The sequence below is a fragment of the Equus przewalskii genome, chromosome 15 (genome assembly GCF_037783145.1).
Source record: "Equus przewalskii isolate Varuska chromosome 15, EquPr2, whole genome shotgun sequence".
NCBI classification, from domain to species: Eukaryota; Metazoa; Chordata; class Mammalia; order Perissodactyla; family Equidae; genus Equus; species Equus przewalskii.
The window spans coordinates 41,402,517-41,421,836 of record NC_091845.1 but is presented as its reverse complement, the minus strand read 5'-3'; the positions used below and the strand labels follow the sequence as shown (position 1 = coordinate 41,421,836).

Sequence of the window (19,320 nt, the reverse complement as noted above, 5' to 3'; positions counted from 1 at the left end):
CACAGTCCATCCCCGATGCCCACGGCTGGGACACCCCCGGGCCTGGAGTCGGAGTAAGATAACTCAGGAGGTGGGGGAAGGCACTCTGGTTGTTACCACTCGAGTGGAGCAATGTTTGCCACATCCAGCTGACGTTGTGGATCTGTGAGCACGCCCTGATGCACAGAAACCATCCTCAGAATCCAAATTGCAGAGGGAAGGCCTGGTATCTGCCAGCCTACGGGGTTTGGGCAGTAGGCCAGAGCTGGGCTGGGCCTCAGCTGGGGTGGGACCTCTCTCCACTTGGGTTGGAGAACCAGTTTTCCATCCTGAAGAAGGAAGGCTAGTGGCCCAGTTTCTCCTGCAGGACATGACACCCACTCCAGGGTGAACCACTGTCCCTGGATGGTGACTGCTCCAGCTGGGTGCAGACCTTGAGCCAAAGCCGAAGGGAGGTGGCGGCTGTGGGGGCTGAGGGTTTGGGACTGCTTGTTCAGGCACTCAACAAGACACGCTCCCCTGCCCCATGCCTGATAGGGTGTGCAACACTTCCCCTCTCCTTCCACCTGGTAGGGTGGCCGTGACTCTCGGCCACAAACCATACCCTAGACATGCCACCACAGCACATGTCAGCCGACCAGCCATCAGGAGGAAGTGACTGAGGGCTTAAAAAAAGCAAAAGCAGCTGATGTGAATGCCCCTTTCTGTGGGCCAGCTTTCCAGGGCCACCAGATCACATCTTATCTAGGCAATAAGCAGGGGGCCGTGTTAGAGATGAGTCATGGACATCCCTGCAGAGTTAGCTACAAGGGAAGGCTGGCTGGGAGAGGGCAGATACAGCCCAGACAAGAAACAGGGGCCCTTCTGGGGACGGGAACACATCCTTCCTTCCCACAGAGCCTGGGTGGGCTGGCTGACCTGCAGGGGCTGATTCCCATCCAGTGGGGATTTGACTGTATGGGGATGGGATAGGATTTATCCTGAAAAGAGTAAAAAAACATTTAAAGAGGAATTTTGATTTATAGATTCCATGCAATTCCAATGAAAATCCTAACAAGCTTTTTATGGAAATGAACAAGCTGATTCTAAAATTTATAAGGAAAGGCAAAGGAACTAGAACAGCTAAGATTCTGAAAGGGTCTCCCTGGGGAGACTGGCAGAGAGGGAGGAAGCGGTTCTCCAGGAAGGTTGGTGAGGGGCGAGGTCCTGGGGTGCCTGCTCCAATCCTGTGGGATAGTCCCATTTCCTCAGCTACAGGCCCTGGCCCTCCAGTGTATCTGGTCAGACAACAGAATCTGCAGAATGAGGCCACTCATCTTACTTCCGGAGGACAACCTACACACCAAGCAAGGGAGGCGATACAAAGAGGTTCCTGACCATTACTTTCTTGGCCACATATGCTTATTTCTACTCTCATCCACTCACCTCGTGGTTTTCCCAACGACTGCCCTCTTCGTACAGTTAGCACAGGCCTGATGTAAAAGTGAACTCTGCCTTTTCCAGGTGTCTGCAGTCCTTTAGCTCTCTCAAAAGTGCCTCAGAGTGTCTTCCTTCCACCCAGAGACTTGGCACTAGCCAGGTAAACAGCTATGGCATTTGCTCCTCTTATTAGGGAAGAACGTTTTATTTTTCTCCCCATCTTTCAGTTGAAGATACTCAGGTGAGACTCACTGAGGCAATGTGACTTGCCCAGGGTCGGAAAGCCAGTAACTGGCAGGGCCTGGCTTCAAACCCAGGAGCTGCTTCCAAATCTGGAGCTCTCTCCACCTGCCTAGTTCCTCCAATTCTGGGGCCTGCTGCTGAACAAAGAATTGTCTCAGCATTTACTTCCCTGAGTCTCATCCAGTGTCTAAGAAATGGCTCGATGAACTACCTAACACGAGTCAACGGAATAGGCCCCCTGTCACGTCACGTGTCTGTGCAAGGGCCTACAGGCCACCGCTAATCTTCCTCCCTGTTCCAGTGACCTGTATAAAGCTCGGGTTGGGGTTTATGTGCAGGGGGTTGGGGGGTGTCTGTCCATGCCTCCCCAACAAGGGGTTACACCACTCACCCTTCCACATTGCTGGTTCACACCTCTGCGCCTTTGCTACCCACATCCTACCCTCTAGAATTCCAGACTCAAACTCAAGAGGAATGTTCTCCATGAGGCCTTGTCCTGCTGCCCTCAGCTGAAGGCAGCCCGGTGTGGGCAGTGCATTCCTCTCAGGACACCTCAGAAGGGCTGGTGCCCACAGGGCTTCCCACCTGGCACTTAGGCTCAACCCAGGCTGACCTGAACTGAAGTGGGCTGTTCTTACCTCCCAGCAGCTGAGGAAGCCGAGATGCTCACTGGCAACTGGCCTCAGAGGTCATTCCTCCCCTCCCAGTGGAACTGGCAGGTCGCCCCTTTCTCCCCTCTGTCAAAGGTGGCTGTGGCCTAGGGGCCCTGTGGAACCTGCTCCCACGCCATAAGCATCCTGCTGGGAGTCCTCTTCCAGACTTGGGGTACAGATGAGGAGAAAGGCCCCCCTTCTTGGGATGGACACAGACTGCTACCTCCTGCTCTTCCTGGAAAGCCCACACCCGAGCCCTGGACCCTGTAGTCTGGGGTTAAGCCCACACAGATCTGGCCCCTTGGTACAGAAACCAAGGCTCTGCCCTGCCTTCCTGAATAACCCGGGCAAGCCCTTTGCTCTAAGCCTGTTAAAGTCAGGAGAGTCCACTTTTCCTAGGGGGCTGCAAATACGGATACAACTCCACTGCAAGCTAAGGCTGGGCTTCCTGACAACTGAGAGTGACTGAGCAGCCCTGCCAGGTAAGGGATGCTTAGAGAAGTCTCTAGAGGGACAGGCCCAGAAGTGAAGCTCCTGATTACCAGGCCAGACCCGTTCCACCACATTCCACCACCCAAAAAAGGCCAGATCAGAGAAAAGCGAAACAGGATCAGCTGAAGCAGAATCCAATTCAATGTCCAGCATGTTTGGTCCCTGGGCTGCCATGAGCAAAGGAGTGGCCCTGCACTTGCCAGGCTCGGCGGGCTGAGCATGGGACTTCAGAGAGGGTCTCATCCTCTACCACAAATGACGCATTAAGACCTAGCAGGTGAGCAGGCCTCTGAAGCTCGCTGACAGGAACGTGGAACTATGCGTCTCCCTCACTCTGTTTTTCACACTGTTTTCATTATGAAATATCTCAGGCACACAAAAAAGTTTAGAGTAACACAACACATGTACTCACCTCCCTGTGTGAAGAAAAGCAACATTTTGCCATATTTGAGACAGGTTTCTTCCTTGCTCTCTCTTTTTTCTTTTTTTATGAAATCACATATTGAAGCCAGTTAAAGCCTTTCCCTAATCCTGTTTCCTCCCTTTCCCAGCAGCCAACGTGAGGCCAGGAGCCGGTGATGCCCCCACGGGCATGTTTACACTTCTGCAGCTTCCGCTCCACCGCCCCAGACATCTGACCACACATTTGCTTCCTTGTTAACAGTCTGTCGCTCTAGAGAATGTCAGGACCACGAGGGGCTCCCTGACTGTGCTTTGTCCACTGTCCCTCCCAGGGGACTAGAATGGTGCCCTGTACAAATCATACAACCAATCAAGTCAGTACTTGTTGACTGAATAACACACATATCACTGGGTGCGCTTTAAATCTGATATAAATGTTCCTGCCCTGTATGTCTCAATTCTGAAGTCTGCTTTTTCTTCCACTCAACACCATGTTTGAGATTCAACCACATGGTTCAACATTCAAGTCTTCTACTTATGATCCACCCACCCCCCTGCTAATCAGTGACCCTTCTCTTTCTCATTAAGGAGATGGAGGCTCAGAGAAGGGACTTCTCAGCAAAGCAAAGATGGCCCGGAAACTGGGACTCAAGGCTCTAGGCAGCGACTGAGAACCTAAGAACAAACCAGAAGTGAACCAAAGGTTCTCTAAGCAGTTACCACAGAATGGGGGAAACTGTGCAGACACCCACCCTAAAACCACAAAAGGCTGGGGTCACTTAGCAAAGGAGCAACAACCTGGCCTTCATCTCTGTCATCAGTGCAGACCCCCTGAGGTGCTAGGGGCACTAAGGCCCAATAAAAAAGCACAGAGCCCAGAGCTAGGATGGTGAGGGTCTTGGCGCTGCCATTTAGCGTCACCAGCCTCTCAGCACAGAGCCGTTACCACCTCTCAGCCCAAGTGAGGTGGCAAGGACTCTGCAGGGCTGCTGTGAGGACAGTGTGAACGCACTTTGTAAACTGTCAAGTCACACACATGCACGCACACACACCCCCCTGCAGACTTGAAAAAGCCCTGTTTCCTTTGAGACAGGCTCCTGAATAAGAAGGCAGAGTTGAGGGGCCTGTACCTGGGGAAGGTTCCAGTCACACTGTGAAGGCAACACGAGGCTGTGGCATCAGGAAGGCCTGCTCCCAACTGCCGGCCCAGTTTCCTCCAGGGAGCATGCGTCCCCTCCTGCTGCACCCCCTCAACACACAGGCCATGGAGGCTGGCTTTCTCAGGGCATCAAGATCTACTTCCCCAGTGAGTAGGCACCTGCAGAGGCCCTGCGCCTGAAGGAAACTGCTCAGCGCAGTGGACATCAAGACCACCTGTCCATACAGACACCAAGTCTGATTCCAAGCAGAGTTCTCCAGCTACCTTGTGGCCCCACCTCAGGCCTGGGCACCGGAGGGAGGGCACAAGATCTCTGGAACTTCTGGCATGGAAGTGCTAGGAGACATGAAGGTTCTCCCCAGCTCACCAAGACCAACCACACAGCCCCTCCCCACCCCACACAGTGGCTCCACAAATGTTTCCTGGGAATTGCTGATGCAAAGCAGCATCCGAAGCTTTGCAGAGATTCTAGCCCTTGAGACTGGGGGTAGGACAGCGTGCCTGAGAGCATGGGGAAGAGTGCTAATGTTTAGGTGATTTAAGCTGACTAAACTAGATGATGAGATTTAGAAAAATAAGATAAACACTCTCCACGGATTACTGAGGGGGGCAGGGGAGGAGACAAAGAGAAAGAAGCAGAGACCTCTGAGCTGAACTCTACAGGAAGACTCAGATGTCAAAGGTGGACAGGAGATGAAAAGGAATTCCAGGCCGAGAGGACAGCATAAACAGATGACACTGTCAGGAAATGCTGAGTGCCCAGGGGTGCTTAAGCGAAACCAGAGGAGGCTGGACAAGGCCAGATGGCCCAGGCAGAGATTCACACACCAGGCAGAATTTGGACCTGACTTTGCAGGTGCTATAAAGCCAAGCCATGCAAGGCGTTTGAGGATCAGAGTGATGAGACATAAAGTGAGGGTCAGGAAGAAAATGCTGGTGGCTAAGTAAGAGCCAGATGCCCAGTGGGGGAAAGGGTGCAAAGAAGGCTCTGACTGTGGAGAAGAGTGAGATTTTCAGGTCTGAACAGGCAGCATGGGGTGGAGAGGAAGGGACAGGGTAGACTAAAGACAGAGTTGGGAGGATGCGGAAACCAAGAGGTGCTGGAGCAGAGCGCAGGGCAGAGAGCTACACATGGGGCATTACCTGTGTTTCTCGCCTTCCTCCTCCCCTTCTCTGAGCTGCTTGGTCTTTGGCTCCCCGTCTTCCTTGTCCTGAAAAGGAAGGGAGAAAACCACCCGCTCAGCTGAACACTCCTACTTTCAGTCCATACTGCTTAAGCAGCCAATGAAGAACAGGACATCTCTGGAGCCAGATGCCCTCGCAAGGACCAGCCTGGTCTTCCAGCCTCCAAGTGGGGCACATGCCTGCTGCAACCAATGGGCACAACGCTGTAGCCTTGCTCCATACCCCTCAACTCCCCTTGCAGAATTTAAAAATCCATGATGTCAGCCCAGGCCCAGGCCCGTGGTGGCCCTCAGAGAACACTAGTAGGAGGAGCTGGAAGGTTTTAGGCCATGAGAAACAAAGCTGGTTGGTGCCACGGAAAGCCCATGCTGGCAGGCCAGCAGTCACCTTCATGGGTCTGGATGGAGCCACCTGCTGAGCTGGGAGAGATTTGGGAAGAGCAGTCACCAGCAACCTGGGCAGGACAAAAGCTCAGGACCCCCGACTTCCCTTCAGGCCAGAGGCCTCTCCAGCAACACCAGCTCCCTTTAGGGGTAGCATAACTCAAACTAGGATGGTTGTAACAAGACTCACCCTTGCAATATACTCAGGGGGATGGAGGGAAGGGGAACAAGTTCAAAGTTTCTATGAGAAAAATTTCTCCTAAATCTGTTTTTTTTTTTTTGGTCTTCCTCCTGCCCCCCTAACTCTCTGAAAGTCTAGCGAAGCCATGTTCATCTCAACTTTGACATAGCATGCTTGCTCTCCATGCACACCAAGGCCACAACAAAGGACACCTCGATGCTGCTTCCACCTGCAGCAGAAAATGCCTTCCCGGGCTTTCTTCCTTACCATGTGACTACTGCACTTAGATGAGACCTGCCGTGAGAGAAACGGACACGCAGGTGTGTGCAAGTGTGTGTGTTCAAATGCATGTGACCACGCCCTCAGTGCTTGGGTGAGAGGCTCCAGGGCAGTCTTTTTCCAGGGTCTCCCCACACACCAGGGTTGGCCCTCCAGAGGGTGTCAGTGTGCATTTCATCCCTCGCAGCGACCTGCCTTTGACTCTCACTGGAGCACTGTTCTGAGGAGACATCTGTAAGCCCCGCCACAGGGAACCTATGCTGATGGATATAAGAATGAGCTGACATGTAAATTATTAGTAAAATAGCTGCTGGTACTACTTCTCCTAGAAGTCTGTTTATGCCACTGACAAGTGCCTCCTGAGATGGCATTCGCTTTATGAGTCACTTCCTGCCGGTGTTCATGATGGAGACCCTGGGAACAACCAGACCCCACCCTACCTTGGCCTCACAAATACGGGGGAGGAGACCACCAAAACTAGGCAGGAGGCCTGGCCCAGAGAAAGGCGTTTGTGACGTGAACAAATCAAGATCCCCGCCTCGTTCTCTCAACCCAGGGCAGCTCAGTCTCATGAGGATGAGGCAGAACGAGTGATAGGAGCCACATGAGAGAGATCAACGTGGTTCTGTGGGGTGGGAAGAGGACTTTCTACCAAGGGATGAGCAGAATTTGAGTGCTGCAGGATGGGGAGACAGGAGTAGGAAGGGCATTCCTGGAGGGGAGCACAGCTTGAGTACAGGCAGGGTGTGGTCTGAAGAACAGGCAGGTGGTTGGACTAACAGTCAGGGTGAAGGTGAATACTGATAAGGCTGTGAAGGCAGGTGGGGCTGATCACATAGGGCTCTGGCTGGAGTCCTAAGGCAACAGAAGCCAGAGGACAGCTGCTGGAGGAAGGACCAGAGGCCTGTCCTAAGCGCCTGCTGACCTCACTGGGTAAGCAGGCCCGGGGGTAGAAAGGCAGTTGTTTGATGATGACCAAAGACGAAGGGAGGGCAGAGTATAAACTCTTTACTGAGAAACAAGTTAGGCTTCTCCACATGGCTCCCAGGGCTGCTGGGGCCTGGGTGTGACCTTCCACAGAGGCCTAACTGACACATGCACCCTCCCTCACTAAATGCTAGCTAATGAAGCAAGCCAGAAGCCTGGATATTTGAATAAAAAGCTCCTTCCCAATTGCCAGCCAGCGGACTGCTTGATGGCCAGATATGCCAGCTGCAGGGGAAGGGGCTGGTGGATGTCTCCTTCTGGTGAGTAAGGACAGAGGTGGAAGAGCAGAAAAGGCTCAGCTTTCCCCAAAGTGGGCTGGTGAGCAACCCCACATAAAGGCTTCTTTCCATGCGGGCTCTGTTAATCTGGAGCAGCTGGTAGAAGGGCGTGGGGACTGTGGGAACAGCCTTTGGGAGGAGTCCTTTGCAAACACCACGCCTCTTCCCAGCCCTTGAGCAAGGGCAACTCAGTGGCCACCGCTGCCACCACCCTCCTGGAGTCCCAGAGACACTCAAGTGCCTCGGCAAAGGCCAAGTTATTCATTAATAAATGAGAAAACACCCAGCTATCTAAATGACATTTAAAAAAATGGCCGGCAGACTGGTGAGTGGGGTGCAGCAGTAGCTCTGCAGATGGCACGAGGTTAAGGATGACCCCAGCCTGAGATGCTGTGCAAAGAGCAGGGGCTCAGGAACGATAAGAAGCGTGTGGGGCAGGAGCAGGTGAACAAATAAACAGGCCACATCAGGGGGACAAGGAGCACTCTGGTCTTCCTGCTAAACAGTGATTCAGTTAGGACAGTGAGCATTCATGAGGAGGAAAGAGCCTTGAGGCGATCCTGGCCTAGGCCACAAGGCAGGACCCTCACTGTCTGGGACGGTGTGGGGGAAGTGCAGACCAGCCTCACGGCCCACCCCAGCCTAAGAGACTCAGAGAACCCTCAGAACTGAGGGGCTCGCAGGACCATTGCCTTCCAGGTCCTCAATTCAACCCACAGGGACCCCAGCAAACTGCCGGCAGGGCAAGGGGAAAGATCTGCCCAAGGTCACAGAGCCTGTCAGTGGTAGCTGCAGGTCTGATCACGGTCCTCCTGATCCCCACCCTGCATTCTTGCCCAGGAGATGAGAGATAATGCATCAAGGGTAGTACTTAGTTTCTAAAAACAGCTCTGATCCCAGTCACCTCTTCCAAGCTCCCTAACCGTTGAGATCTGGCCATGTGTGCTCAGACCGGCCACGGCCAGCGCAAGTCTAGTCTAGGTCTAAGCCCTGGAGCACACTCATGGGAGTGCACGCAGGTCCCAAGGTGCATGACAACCACAGGGAATCGAGAGAGGCCTCGCCTACCCCGAGACCCTCAGATCCCACTCACTGCCTAACCACTCCCTGAACACACGCTTCCCAGATCTCCCTGCCTTTCTCCCCCCTTCCCAGCCCGTGTTCTCCATTACTCCCCCATCTCCTGGGTCCCCAGCACAACCCAGCCCCCAGCTATTCCCCTCCACCCTTGCCTGCCAGCCAGCCAGTCTGCCACCCCTTCTACTCTGGAGAACGCAGCTGCCTGCTGCCCTTTTCTCCTTTTTCTAACCTGAGATCTCCCCTAAGTTTCTTGCCACCTCATCCATCCACATCATTGGCGTCCTCTTCAAAGACACCAGTCAGATCATACTGCCCTGGCCCTCTGCTCAAAGCACTCGCGGGCTCCCACACCCCCAGGACAACAGTCATTCTCCTCAAGGTGCAGCCTCCCCAGGCCCCGACACTAGCTCTGCAGCCCGTTCACAGTGGCCCCTGTCCAGAATACTCTGATACCTGACTCTGTCCTAAATCCTGAAATGTCCATTCTGATATCCCCAAAGAAAACCCAATCTCTGGCCAGTCCTAGAGGCCAGCTTAAAGGTAACCTCCTCATGGCAGCCTTCTGAGGTTCCCAGGCAAAGGGTTCTGTTGCTCCTCTGGGTCTGATCCTAGGCCAAGACACAGGCCTGTGGTCATTTCTATTCATATCCAGGCCTTATTAGCCCTTCCCCAAGTTCCTCTCAGTGTGGGGGCACCACCTGGAGCCTCCTCAGGCCTACCCCAGACAACATTCATCACCTCTTTGCCAGCTTAACTACTACTCTCTCCACCAACTCCAGAAGAGTCAAACTCTTAGGAATACTGGTGGATGGAGGACAGGAAAGCCACAGCCTTGACTGGGGTCCTCCCTGCAGCCCGCTTGCCTGTTCCTGGAGGTACCCCATATTTCTGACGCCAGCCAGGGTCTCCACACCTAGGCCCCGCCCCTGACCTCACCTTTCCCAGAGCCTGCAGGAGGAAGGGGCTTTTGAGGCAAGACTTCAGGGGGTCTCAAAAACAGCCCTGGCCAAAACTGAGCCTGACTGATCTGTTTCATAATGTTTGAAATCCTTTCCCCAGGAACAAAACTCTGTGTAGGATTGCTATTATTTCTTCCTTAAATGTGTGATAAGACTTCGGTGAAGCCATCTCGGCCTTAAGTTTTCTTTGTGAGGTTTTAGACATAGGGCTATACAGATTTTCTATTTCTTCTTGAGTTGGTCTTATTAATTGGTATCTTTCAAGAAATATCCATTTCACCTAAGTTACTGAATTTACTGGCATAAAGTTGCTTATAATATTCCCTTATTATCCTTTTAATGCCTGCAGGATCTGTGGTGATATCCACTGATGTTAATAATTTCTATCTTTTCTCTTTCTTCATTAGACTAGATTAGAAGTTTATCAATTTGGGGACACATCCAGACTTGGTGTTTTAATGACATGTTTGCTTTTCGGTCTCCCCCTGGAAGAAGCCCCCACAAGCTGAGCACACTTGTCTCTGGATGGGGAGTATCAATCCACATTTGTTGCCTGAATGTAGGACGACCACCAGAAGCTCCATCGGCCACCAGAAATGCAGCAGAGAGAGGCCGAGAAGGAGGCTGCCGCATCTCCTCCTGCTGCCCTTTCCACCTAGGCAAAGGCGAGGGTCCTTCTTCCTCACACCCCCGCCTTCCATCTGTGTGCCGGGTATGTCGTGGGCACAAGGATAAAGGAAACAAGAACCCTGTCCTCGAGGACCTCAAGGCTACTCAAAGGAGCAGACTTAGAAAGTATAACTCGGTGCCACGAGTGGTGAGGAAAGCTTCATTAAATGTTCGGAGAACTGGCAAAGGACAGGTGTTGTCAGGGAAAGAGGTAACCCTTAAACTAAATTCTGAATGTCCCATAGGGGGTTACCAAGTGACTAAATGCAGAACATTTCTGGGAATGATAACTGCTTGGCAAAGACACGAGAGCAGAGCAAGGACACTATCAATACCTGCAGGGCAGACCCCCGTGGCTGGCCCAGCTGGGACTGATGGAGGTCAGGAGTAGAGGGACTGACAGGGCCTTCCTCCAGAGCTATGGGCAGGCTGAGCCCAGGATGAGGGCAGACACTCTGGCAGCCTGGAAGGTGAGTTGTGGGAAGAGGCAGGAGACCCAAAGCCAGGTGAGATGCTTCACTCCCAGCCTGGACCTGTCCCAGCCTGCAGCTGTTTGTGCATATGTGTCGGGGAGGGTGGTTAAGATTAAATGAGGAACTGGCATCAGGGGCAGCTGTGCTGAAGCAGGAGCACTTGCACTGAGAGGACAAGGAGCAAGCCCCTCCCTCATCCTAAAAGGAGCTGCTGCCTGGGGCTCTCTCTTCCAAGAGACTGAAGGAGGCAGGCGAGGGCGGACAGAGAGACATTCCACTTCAGATCTAGGTTCCTCCCACCATCAAACCATTACTGAAGCAGCTGGAGACCCAAGAGGAACTCACAGGTGCAGAAACACTTTCCAACACCCAGCAAACATGGCTCGTTAGCTGAGTATGCCTGGTGTATTGTCTATGGAAACAGCCCTTCTGTTCAACAACCCCAAACCCTAGCCCCCTAAGAAGAGGTGAAACTGGCCCCACTGTGAGCCTTTCCAGTTTTGATTTGGGCCCAAGGTGGGGAAAAGTCAGAAAGATGGGCACGTATACCCAGGGGGCAGGGGGAGCAGGAAGGGACTGACAAGGCTGAGGGCAAACCTGGCAGGTTTCACAATTTCACCCTGCTGCCCATCCTCAGAGCCAGGGCAGCACCACGCTGGGGCACAGGGACTTCCTGTCAGGTACAGCTTTGGTGGGAGCTGTGCTCCAAGGGCACTCAGGGGATAGGGCAGTCACCCAGAGTCTGACTCACCCTGAAGTTGAGGTGATAAGCCCTCGGCTGAAGGCCACCATGTCTGGGCGCAGAAACTGCACAGCTCTCTACTGCCCAGAGACTGGGGAAGAGGGAGGAGAGGGGAGGGGAGCGTCTGACTCTCCTGAGCAGGCAGTGATTCCGGTGGGCTGCAGGGCCCCTGGCACGCAGTTTGCTGCTAAGCCCACCTGGCCCATGTGTCCACACTGTCTGCCGAGCAGGCAGTGAGTTCCTTGAGGACAGAAGCTAACCCATCTGTACCCACGGGCCTGGCATGGTCTTCAGCAGGTACAGCACAGTGGTAAAGCTCGCAGGCTCTGGACTGGAACACAACTGGCAACCCTGGCTTCATTTCACCCTGAGGTGTGACCCTGGGCACGTTATCTGACCTGTCTGGCCTGGGTTTCCCCATCTATGAAAACAAGGACTGTCATGCTGGCATCACGGCACTATTATAAGGATGAAATGACCAGGTAGGAAGGAGAAAAGCCTGCAGCTTGGGTGGACAAGGCAGTAGACCTTGAAGGGCAGGGAGACTTGGGCCAGGGCAGGAGGGGAAGGGCTGCAGGCCCAGACTGTGTGCCTCTGTGCAGGTCATGGAAGTGTTCACCTCCACCGTTCTCACCTGCTGTTCTCTACGCTCCCAAGCGCAGACAAGCAGTGTTAAAACCTCCGCTTCACAAAGACGTCAGAAGATGTGTCAGAGAATCTGTGCAGAGGAGACAGATCTTCGGACTCCCCATTCGGTGCTTCAGTAAGAAGCAAGCGCAGAGGGTTTGGCAGGGGAGGGTGGAGACTAACATCCAAGAGGCTGGGGTGAGCTGAGAGTCCTGCTGTCCTGAGGGTGCCGGCATTCCCCAAAGGCTTGTGAACCAAAAACAAAGTGCTGGGAGAACAGTAAGGAAGCTGGAGATAAGGACTAAAGATAAGAGCTGAACTAGGTCAGTGGCAGTGGGACAGAACAAGGGGGTGCCTGAAAGCTGCGGGGGGGATAGGGAGGAGTCAAGAAGAATGAGGTTCTGACCATGACTCAGGAAGAATGAAGGCGCCATTGACAAAAGAGCTGGTGGCACTTAGGGCACAAAAAGAAAGGGTGTGGTGGCTTTCAGGCAGACTAGCGTTGAGGCCTGATGTCTGAAGTCTGACGAAGGCCACTGCAGATCAAGGCTCTCAGTCCACTGCCTGTCAAGGTGGCCTCAGCAGCGGAAGCCCACTCCTCAGCAGAGGCACGGTTGGCCCCACCATCAACACCCCATTCTCAAGGCCCAGGAAACAGCACAACAGGACCATCACTCGGCCTTGCCCCAGATGACTGCTGATGTCCTGTATGAGGCAGAGCAGTGTGGGGACCTGGCCCCAAACCTAGTCTGGCCCTACGCTTGCCACAAGCGCAAACTGGGAAAACAGCTGTACTCAAAGGAGATGGCAGATAAGCCCTCCAGCAGATTTTTCTTTATTAGTCAACAAATATTGACTGGCTCCCTTATGCTAGGTACTCCACACTGGGTGCTGAGGAGAAAAAAGAACAGGTCGGCAACTAGCGTTCACAGGCCAGGATGAGGACTCTTGCCTGGATCCATGGACTGGATTCCAGAGATCAATGACCAGACACACACACAGGCCAGGTGTGAAAAGGTGCAGATGTCTGGAGTAAGAATCCATAGCTCTTCAGGTGTCAAGGGGGCAGTGACCCAGAGGAGGAAAGCGAAGGTGTCCGCAGCATGGGGGTTGGGGAAGAGTTCTTTGGGTGGCACATGAGGTGTGTGAGGAAGCTCTCCAAAGGAAGCACCACCTGTCCTGCAACTTAAAGACTGAGTGGGAGCAGGGGCACGGGGGAAGGGAAACAGAGGGCACAACCAGCACTGTGAGAGTGCAGAGGCTTGAAAGAGCCCCTCCCACTACCCCCCCTGCCAGCAGGAAAACCCAGGGAAGGTCATGCCGAGGTCAGAGCAAAGACCAGTCCCCACCTTTCCTTCACACACAGCCAGCCTGGACCAGTTCCTCTGGGCAGCCAGGCAAGGCTGCAAACTCCCGCCTGGCCCCTCCCTGTAGGAGAGGACGGTGGAAGCCTGGGGCAGCAGCACTGGACAGGCAGGCGGCAGGTAAATCCCAGCAGCTCCGCTGCTCACCTGTGGTGGGACTGCAGGCAAACTGCAGGACCTGTCTGAGGCTGTTTCCTCCCCTGTCAAAGTGAGGCTGGAGCTACCTCAGCAGGGGTGTTTGAGGATGAAACAACAGAACCTGGGTCCACCATCTGGTTCAGGACCCCACACACCTACCATAGGAAACAGCCTACTAGCATCCTGAGGTGTTCCCAGTCCTGCTGTCCTTGGCAACGGGCCTGACTCAAACCCTGGCTCTTGCTGCATCTTCCTGGGGAACCAGATGTTCCCTCTGTTCTCACCTCCCATCCCTTGCCCTGAGCCCCCCACACCAAAAACCCCAAGAAAGTAGAAAGCCAGTTGCGTTTCGGGAACCACAAAAGAATTAACAGGTGCGCAGGGCCCCAGGCCCAGATCCAGGCTGGGAAATGGAGGGCCCATTAGTATTAGACCAACCAACAGGGAAACTCATCTACATCTGACAGGGATTTTTTAGTTTTGCTGAGGAAGATTCTCTGTGAGCTAACATTTATTGCCAATCCTCTTCTTTTTGTATGTGAGCCACCAAGACAGTACGGCCATTGACAGACGAGTAGTGTAGGTCTGCGCCCAGGGAACCGAACCCGGGCTGCCGAAGCCAAGCACACTGAACTTAACCACTAGACCACCGGGGCTGGCCCTACATCTGACAGTTTTTAAATGTAGTAACTGAGAATAAAATGCATTATCTTTTCCTGATAGTGGTATTTTTTTGTTTTTTTAAAGATTTTATTTTTCCTTTTTCTCCCAAAGCCCCCCAGTACATAGTTGTGTATTTCTAGTTGTGGGTCCTTCTAGTTGTGGCATGTGGGACGCTGCTTCAGCGTGGCTTGACGAGTGGTGCCGTGTCTGTGCCCAGGATTTAAACTGACGAAACCCTGGGCCGCCAAAGCAGAGTGTGTGAACTTAACCACTCAGCCACGGGGCCGGCCCCCTGACAGTGCTTTCTTATATTTTTGCCAAGTTTCGTGGATGACAAATTTAATTTTTAAAAATGAGGCTCAAGGGCGTGACCTGGGCGCGTTGGGCTGGCGGGTGCCGCAGCCGGAAGGGTCTGCGCTGGCGACCGGGACTGTATCAGGAAGCTTGGAAGCACTGCCAACATGTCTGACGTTCAAGAAGCCACCAACCAGCTCCTTGATGTGAACCTTCATGAGAACCAGGAGTCTATACAAGTGATGGAAAGTGGCCCCAGAAGTGAGTCCGAGCAATTCCAAGTCACTATTGGAGCCACTGTACCTACCGGCTTTGAGCAAACAGCTGCAGATGAAGTGAGAGAGAAATTGGGGTCATCATGCCAAATCAGCAGAGACCGGGACAAGATATATTTTGACATTTCAGTGGAAAGTCTGGCTCAGGTTCATTGTCTGAGATCAGTTGATAACTTATTTGTGGTTGTTCAGGAGTTTAAAGATTACCAGTTCAAAGAAACAACGGAAGAAGTTTTAAAGGATTTTGAAGAATTGGCTGGGAAGCTCCCATGGTCAGACCCTTTAAAAGTATGGAAAATTAACACCAGTTTCAAGAAAAAAAAAACAAAGCGCAAAAAAATAAATCAGAATTCAGGTAAAGAGAAGACTGATGATGGACGAGGAGACAAGACTGATGAGAGAGATGTTAAAAAAGCGTTCACTAGCAATCCCTTAGATTCACATATCTTAGACTATTATGAAAATCCAGCCATCAAAGAAGAGGTATCAACATTAGTAGGTGACGATTTGGCATCTTGCAAAGATGAGACTGATGAAAGCTCAAAAGAAGAAACTAATCCTGAAGTGCTGAAGTTTAGAGTCACGTGCAACAGGGCAGGAGAGAAGCATTGCTTTTCCTCAAATGAAGCCGAGAGAGATTTTGGGGGTGCCGTTCAAGAGTACTTTAAGTGGAAGGCTGACATGACCAACTTTGATGTGGAGGTTCTTTTGAATATCCATGATCATGAAATTGTTGTGGGCATTGCATTGACAGAAGAGAGTCTCCACCGAAGAAATATCACACATTTTGGACCCACCACTCTTAGATCTACTGTTGCCTATGGCATGCTCCAGCTCTGTGCTCGTCAACCTACTGATATAATAGTTGATCCGATGTGTGGAACCGGGGCAATACCAATAGAGGGGGCTACTGAATGGTCTAACTGTTATCATATTGCTGGTGATAATAATCAGTTGGCTGTGAATAGAGCTGCAAATAACATCTCATCTTTATTGTCCAAGAACCAAATTAAAGAAGGCAGACCCTCCTGGGGCTTGCCCATAGATGCTGTCCGGTGGGATATCTGCAATCTGCCATTGAGAACTGGCTCTGTGGACATTATTGTAACAGACATGCCATTTGGAAAAAGGATGGGCTCCAAGAAGAGAAACTGGAACCTTTATCCTGCTTGCCTACGAGAGATGAGCCGTGTTTGTAGACCAGGGACAGGCCGAGCTGTCCTACTCACTCAGGACAAGAAATGCTTTACCAAGGCATTATCCGGAATGGGACATGTATGGCGGAAGGTGCATACTGTCTGGGTGAACATAGCGGGTCTTCATGCCGCAGTTTATCTTCTGAAACGTACGCCTCAAGCTTTTGTTCATCCTTCAGAGCAAGATGGAGAAAGAACTCCTTGGTAATGTAAAGAATGAAGATGATTAATAGCATTTGTGCTTCCCCACACTGGAAATGTCAGCAGGAAGAACTTGCTTTGAGAGAAAAATAGTATTAACAGAAGTGCAGTTTGCACTGTTTAAAAAAAAAAAAAAAAATGAGGCTCAAATTAAGAATGACCTGTCTGATTCCCTCAGGGATGAGTGACACTAGGTGTCAGGCTGGAAGAGGCACCCCATCTGTGAGGGTTCCCCACAGAAGCCTAAACTCTGCACCCACCACAAAACTCCATGGGAGCTCAAAGATGCTTGGTGGGTTTCAGCACTTTCTCTGGTGCAGGTCGAAGGTGACGCCCATTTTTCGCAGAAGGGTGTTCTTCCAAGGCAGGCCCTCTGATAACCATCCCAGACAGTGGATTTTACCTGGACTTGCCTACATGAGATTTTGTCTGTCATCTGCCTTCCCTCCTAGTCTGGAAGATCCGAGTGGCCTGTCCATCACTGTTTCCCAGCAGCTGGACCAACGGCAAATGCATGAATGAACAACCCAGGGGAGGCAGGAGAGCTTACAGAGGAGGTTCTCCTCCCCGATGTGCTGGAGCCTTCCATCAGTGCCCGTGCATCAGGTATGGCTAGGCTTGCCTCACAGGTGCAGGCACTGAGGCTCAGCGACACGTAACTGAGGTCTGTGCGTGTCAGACTCCACACTCTTTCCATCAGTTTGGGGACATGAACAACTGGTAGCCCAGTTCCTTGCTGCCACACACACAGTTCTTTCTACCACACATACCTGCTTGTTCACCCCTTAGTTGTCTGTTCTGTCCTCCCCTTCCACAATTACCTGTGCCTCTGCTGCTTTCCTGTAAAATGAAGGCAAAAAGCCCAACTGTGCCCACTTCTTCGGAGGGTGGTAAGGATCAAATTTAACTAGGTTCCATAAAATTAGAAGACTTCCCAGTAGAAGGTGAGCTCTGGGGAGGGCTGGACCCATCTCTGTCCTCCTGTATTTCCTACAATAATAGCAGTCATAACAGTATGTCAGGCAATTGATTATTCAATTAATTGAATATAATCAATATTATTTAATCATCATAAAAATCTAGTAAGGTCAGCACTGCTTTCTCCTTTTACGGGTGAGAAAAATGGAGGCCCAGTGCCATTAAGTAACCCCCAGAGTTGCAGAGCTTGGGGTTGCAAGGACCCAAAGAGCAGGGTGGGCTTCAAGCCTAGGCTGCTTCCCTGCAGAACCCAGCCCTCAGCTCTAGCCATCCTCCCACCCCAACCTGGAGCACACAGGTAGTCTCACTGGTGTTTAACAGCACCTTAGCATCACATCACAGAGCTGACATCTCTTCCTGGTATCACTTCAGAGAAACGACCAAACCATCAGGAGTCCCAGATATGGCCATTTCTGGGCCAGGAACTCCCATCCCGGAAAAGCATCACAAAGAGACAAAAGAGCGAAGTGTATAGAGGTGTTTCTAGCTGTGTTTCTCACAATCGAGAGAACTGGAACTACGAGGTGAATCCAACCTGCCAGACACAGTGAGGCCAGCTGCTCATGAGACTGGCCAGAGTAGTCACTAAAATAGCACCCTGACAGGCAGCACCGTGAAACACCACACACACAGGACGGCGAGGGACACAGAGCCCACACACATAACCATGAGCAAGACGATGGCAACACTACATATACAATGGCCAAAGACTTCACAGGCTCACATAACATGACTGTGGGTAGTATTTTTTCCATTTCCTTTAATTCTCTTGTCAAAATGATTGAAAAACAAAATGACTTAAAAACAAAAGTAGCTAGAGGAACCCAGCTGCCTGTGGCTCACTGTCTTGACTATATTCACACCCTAAACAGGCTCACTTGACGTTCACCTGGCTCAACCGGAAAGCAGGAGACAATGGCTGGCCCTCCGGCCCAACACAACCCAGTCAATGTTCAATGACCTTTCTCAAGCTTAACAAAACAAAGAACAAAACCCAGCATTGCTGGGAGGAGACGAGGACAGACTGGGGCCTGCACACGCCAGTGTCCCTCTACAGCCCAGGACTGGGCACAGCAGCCAAACCAGCAGCCATACTGCAGGTCGAGGGCCCTCCAATCAGGCCGAACATCTCCCCCATTCAGGGCAAAAGTTTCAGTTACGAAATTAACTGATGGTGAACGATGAGGTTACGTCCCCACTCTCTCACCCAGCCTCACCATTTCCCTTTTTTTGAAGGGGGAAAACGCTTCCTCTGCCACAAAGCAGAACTCAACCACCAGGACTTCCTCACCAGGGTAAGCTCACAGCTGGAGCAAGAACAGGCGAACTGCAAAGGTAAATGATAATGTCCATGAAGCCTGGAAGCCCCCTGCCCTGGTATGAGACAGCCTCGTGTGGCACTGGAGGGCTGGCCCAGAACCCCCTTCCCATCGCCTCGCAGTGGACAGCCAGGGTCAGCAGGCAGGGAACTGAGACCCAGCTGGTCAGTTTTGGGGAACGGAATAGCCATGCAGAATCTCTGGTCCTGAGGACACACAGCGGGTGTCTGACTCTCTCCAGATCCACCAGGCTGAAGAGCAAACAGGCTTCCCCTTTGCATATGAACTGCAGCTCGTTCACCTTAGAGGGGAGAGGGAGAAGGGAGCCTATCTACTGTGTGTTCACCATCCTTGGATCTGATGCAAATAGCAAGCAAGGGCCTGAAAAACCCAGTGAGTGGCCCTGACAATGATACCCTTCCACCTCCCACACACACCCTAGGCACTTGTGCCTGTTCACACCAATGCTGGGTCCCCCCAGAACAGTTCCTTCATAGCCGCCAACAGGACCACATCAGGGCTCCTGTAATCCACATCACGCCACTGGCTTATTCAAAATTTGCCACCAACTAAAATGCGCAGCTCTTTTCCATGTAGACAGGTGTTAAATCACCCCTAGTCCATGTCTGAACAACCGATTTTGGAAACTTAATTGTCTTAACAGACACACAGTGAAGATCATCTTGGTGGTTTGGCTGCAGC

At 52.1% G+C, this 19,320-nt stretch overlaps 1 protein-coding gene and 1 pseudogene across 2 annotated transcripts in view; one reads left to right on the top strand and one right to left on the bottom strand.

Annotated features, from left to right (window-relative positions):
* Positions 1–19,320, bottom strand: part of CCDC12 (coiled-coil domain containing 12) — a 61,992-nt gene that overhangs the window by 19,613 nt on the left and 23,059 nt on the right. For both annotated transcript variants that reach the window (XM_070575614.1, XM_070575615.1), the window contains one exon: positions 5,491–5,558. In XM_070575614.1, the coding sequence (XP_070431715.1) occupies positions 5,491–5,558 (68 nt within the window). The remainder of the gene's footprint in view (positions 1–5,490; positions 5,559–19,320) is intronic.
* Positions 14,427–18,694, top strand: LOC103551033 (tRNA (guanine(6)-N(2))-methyltransferase THUMP3 pseudogene; annotated as a pseudogene).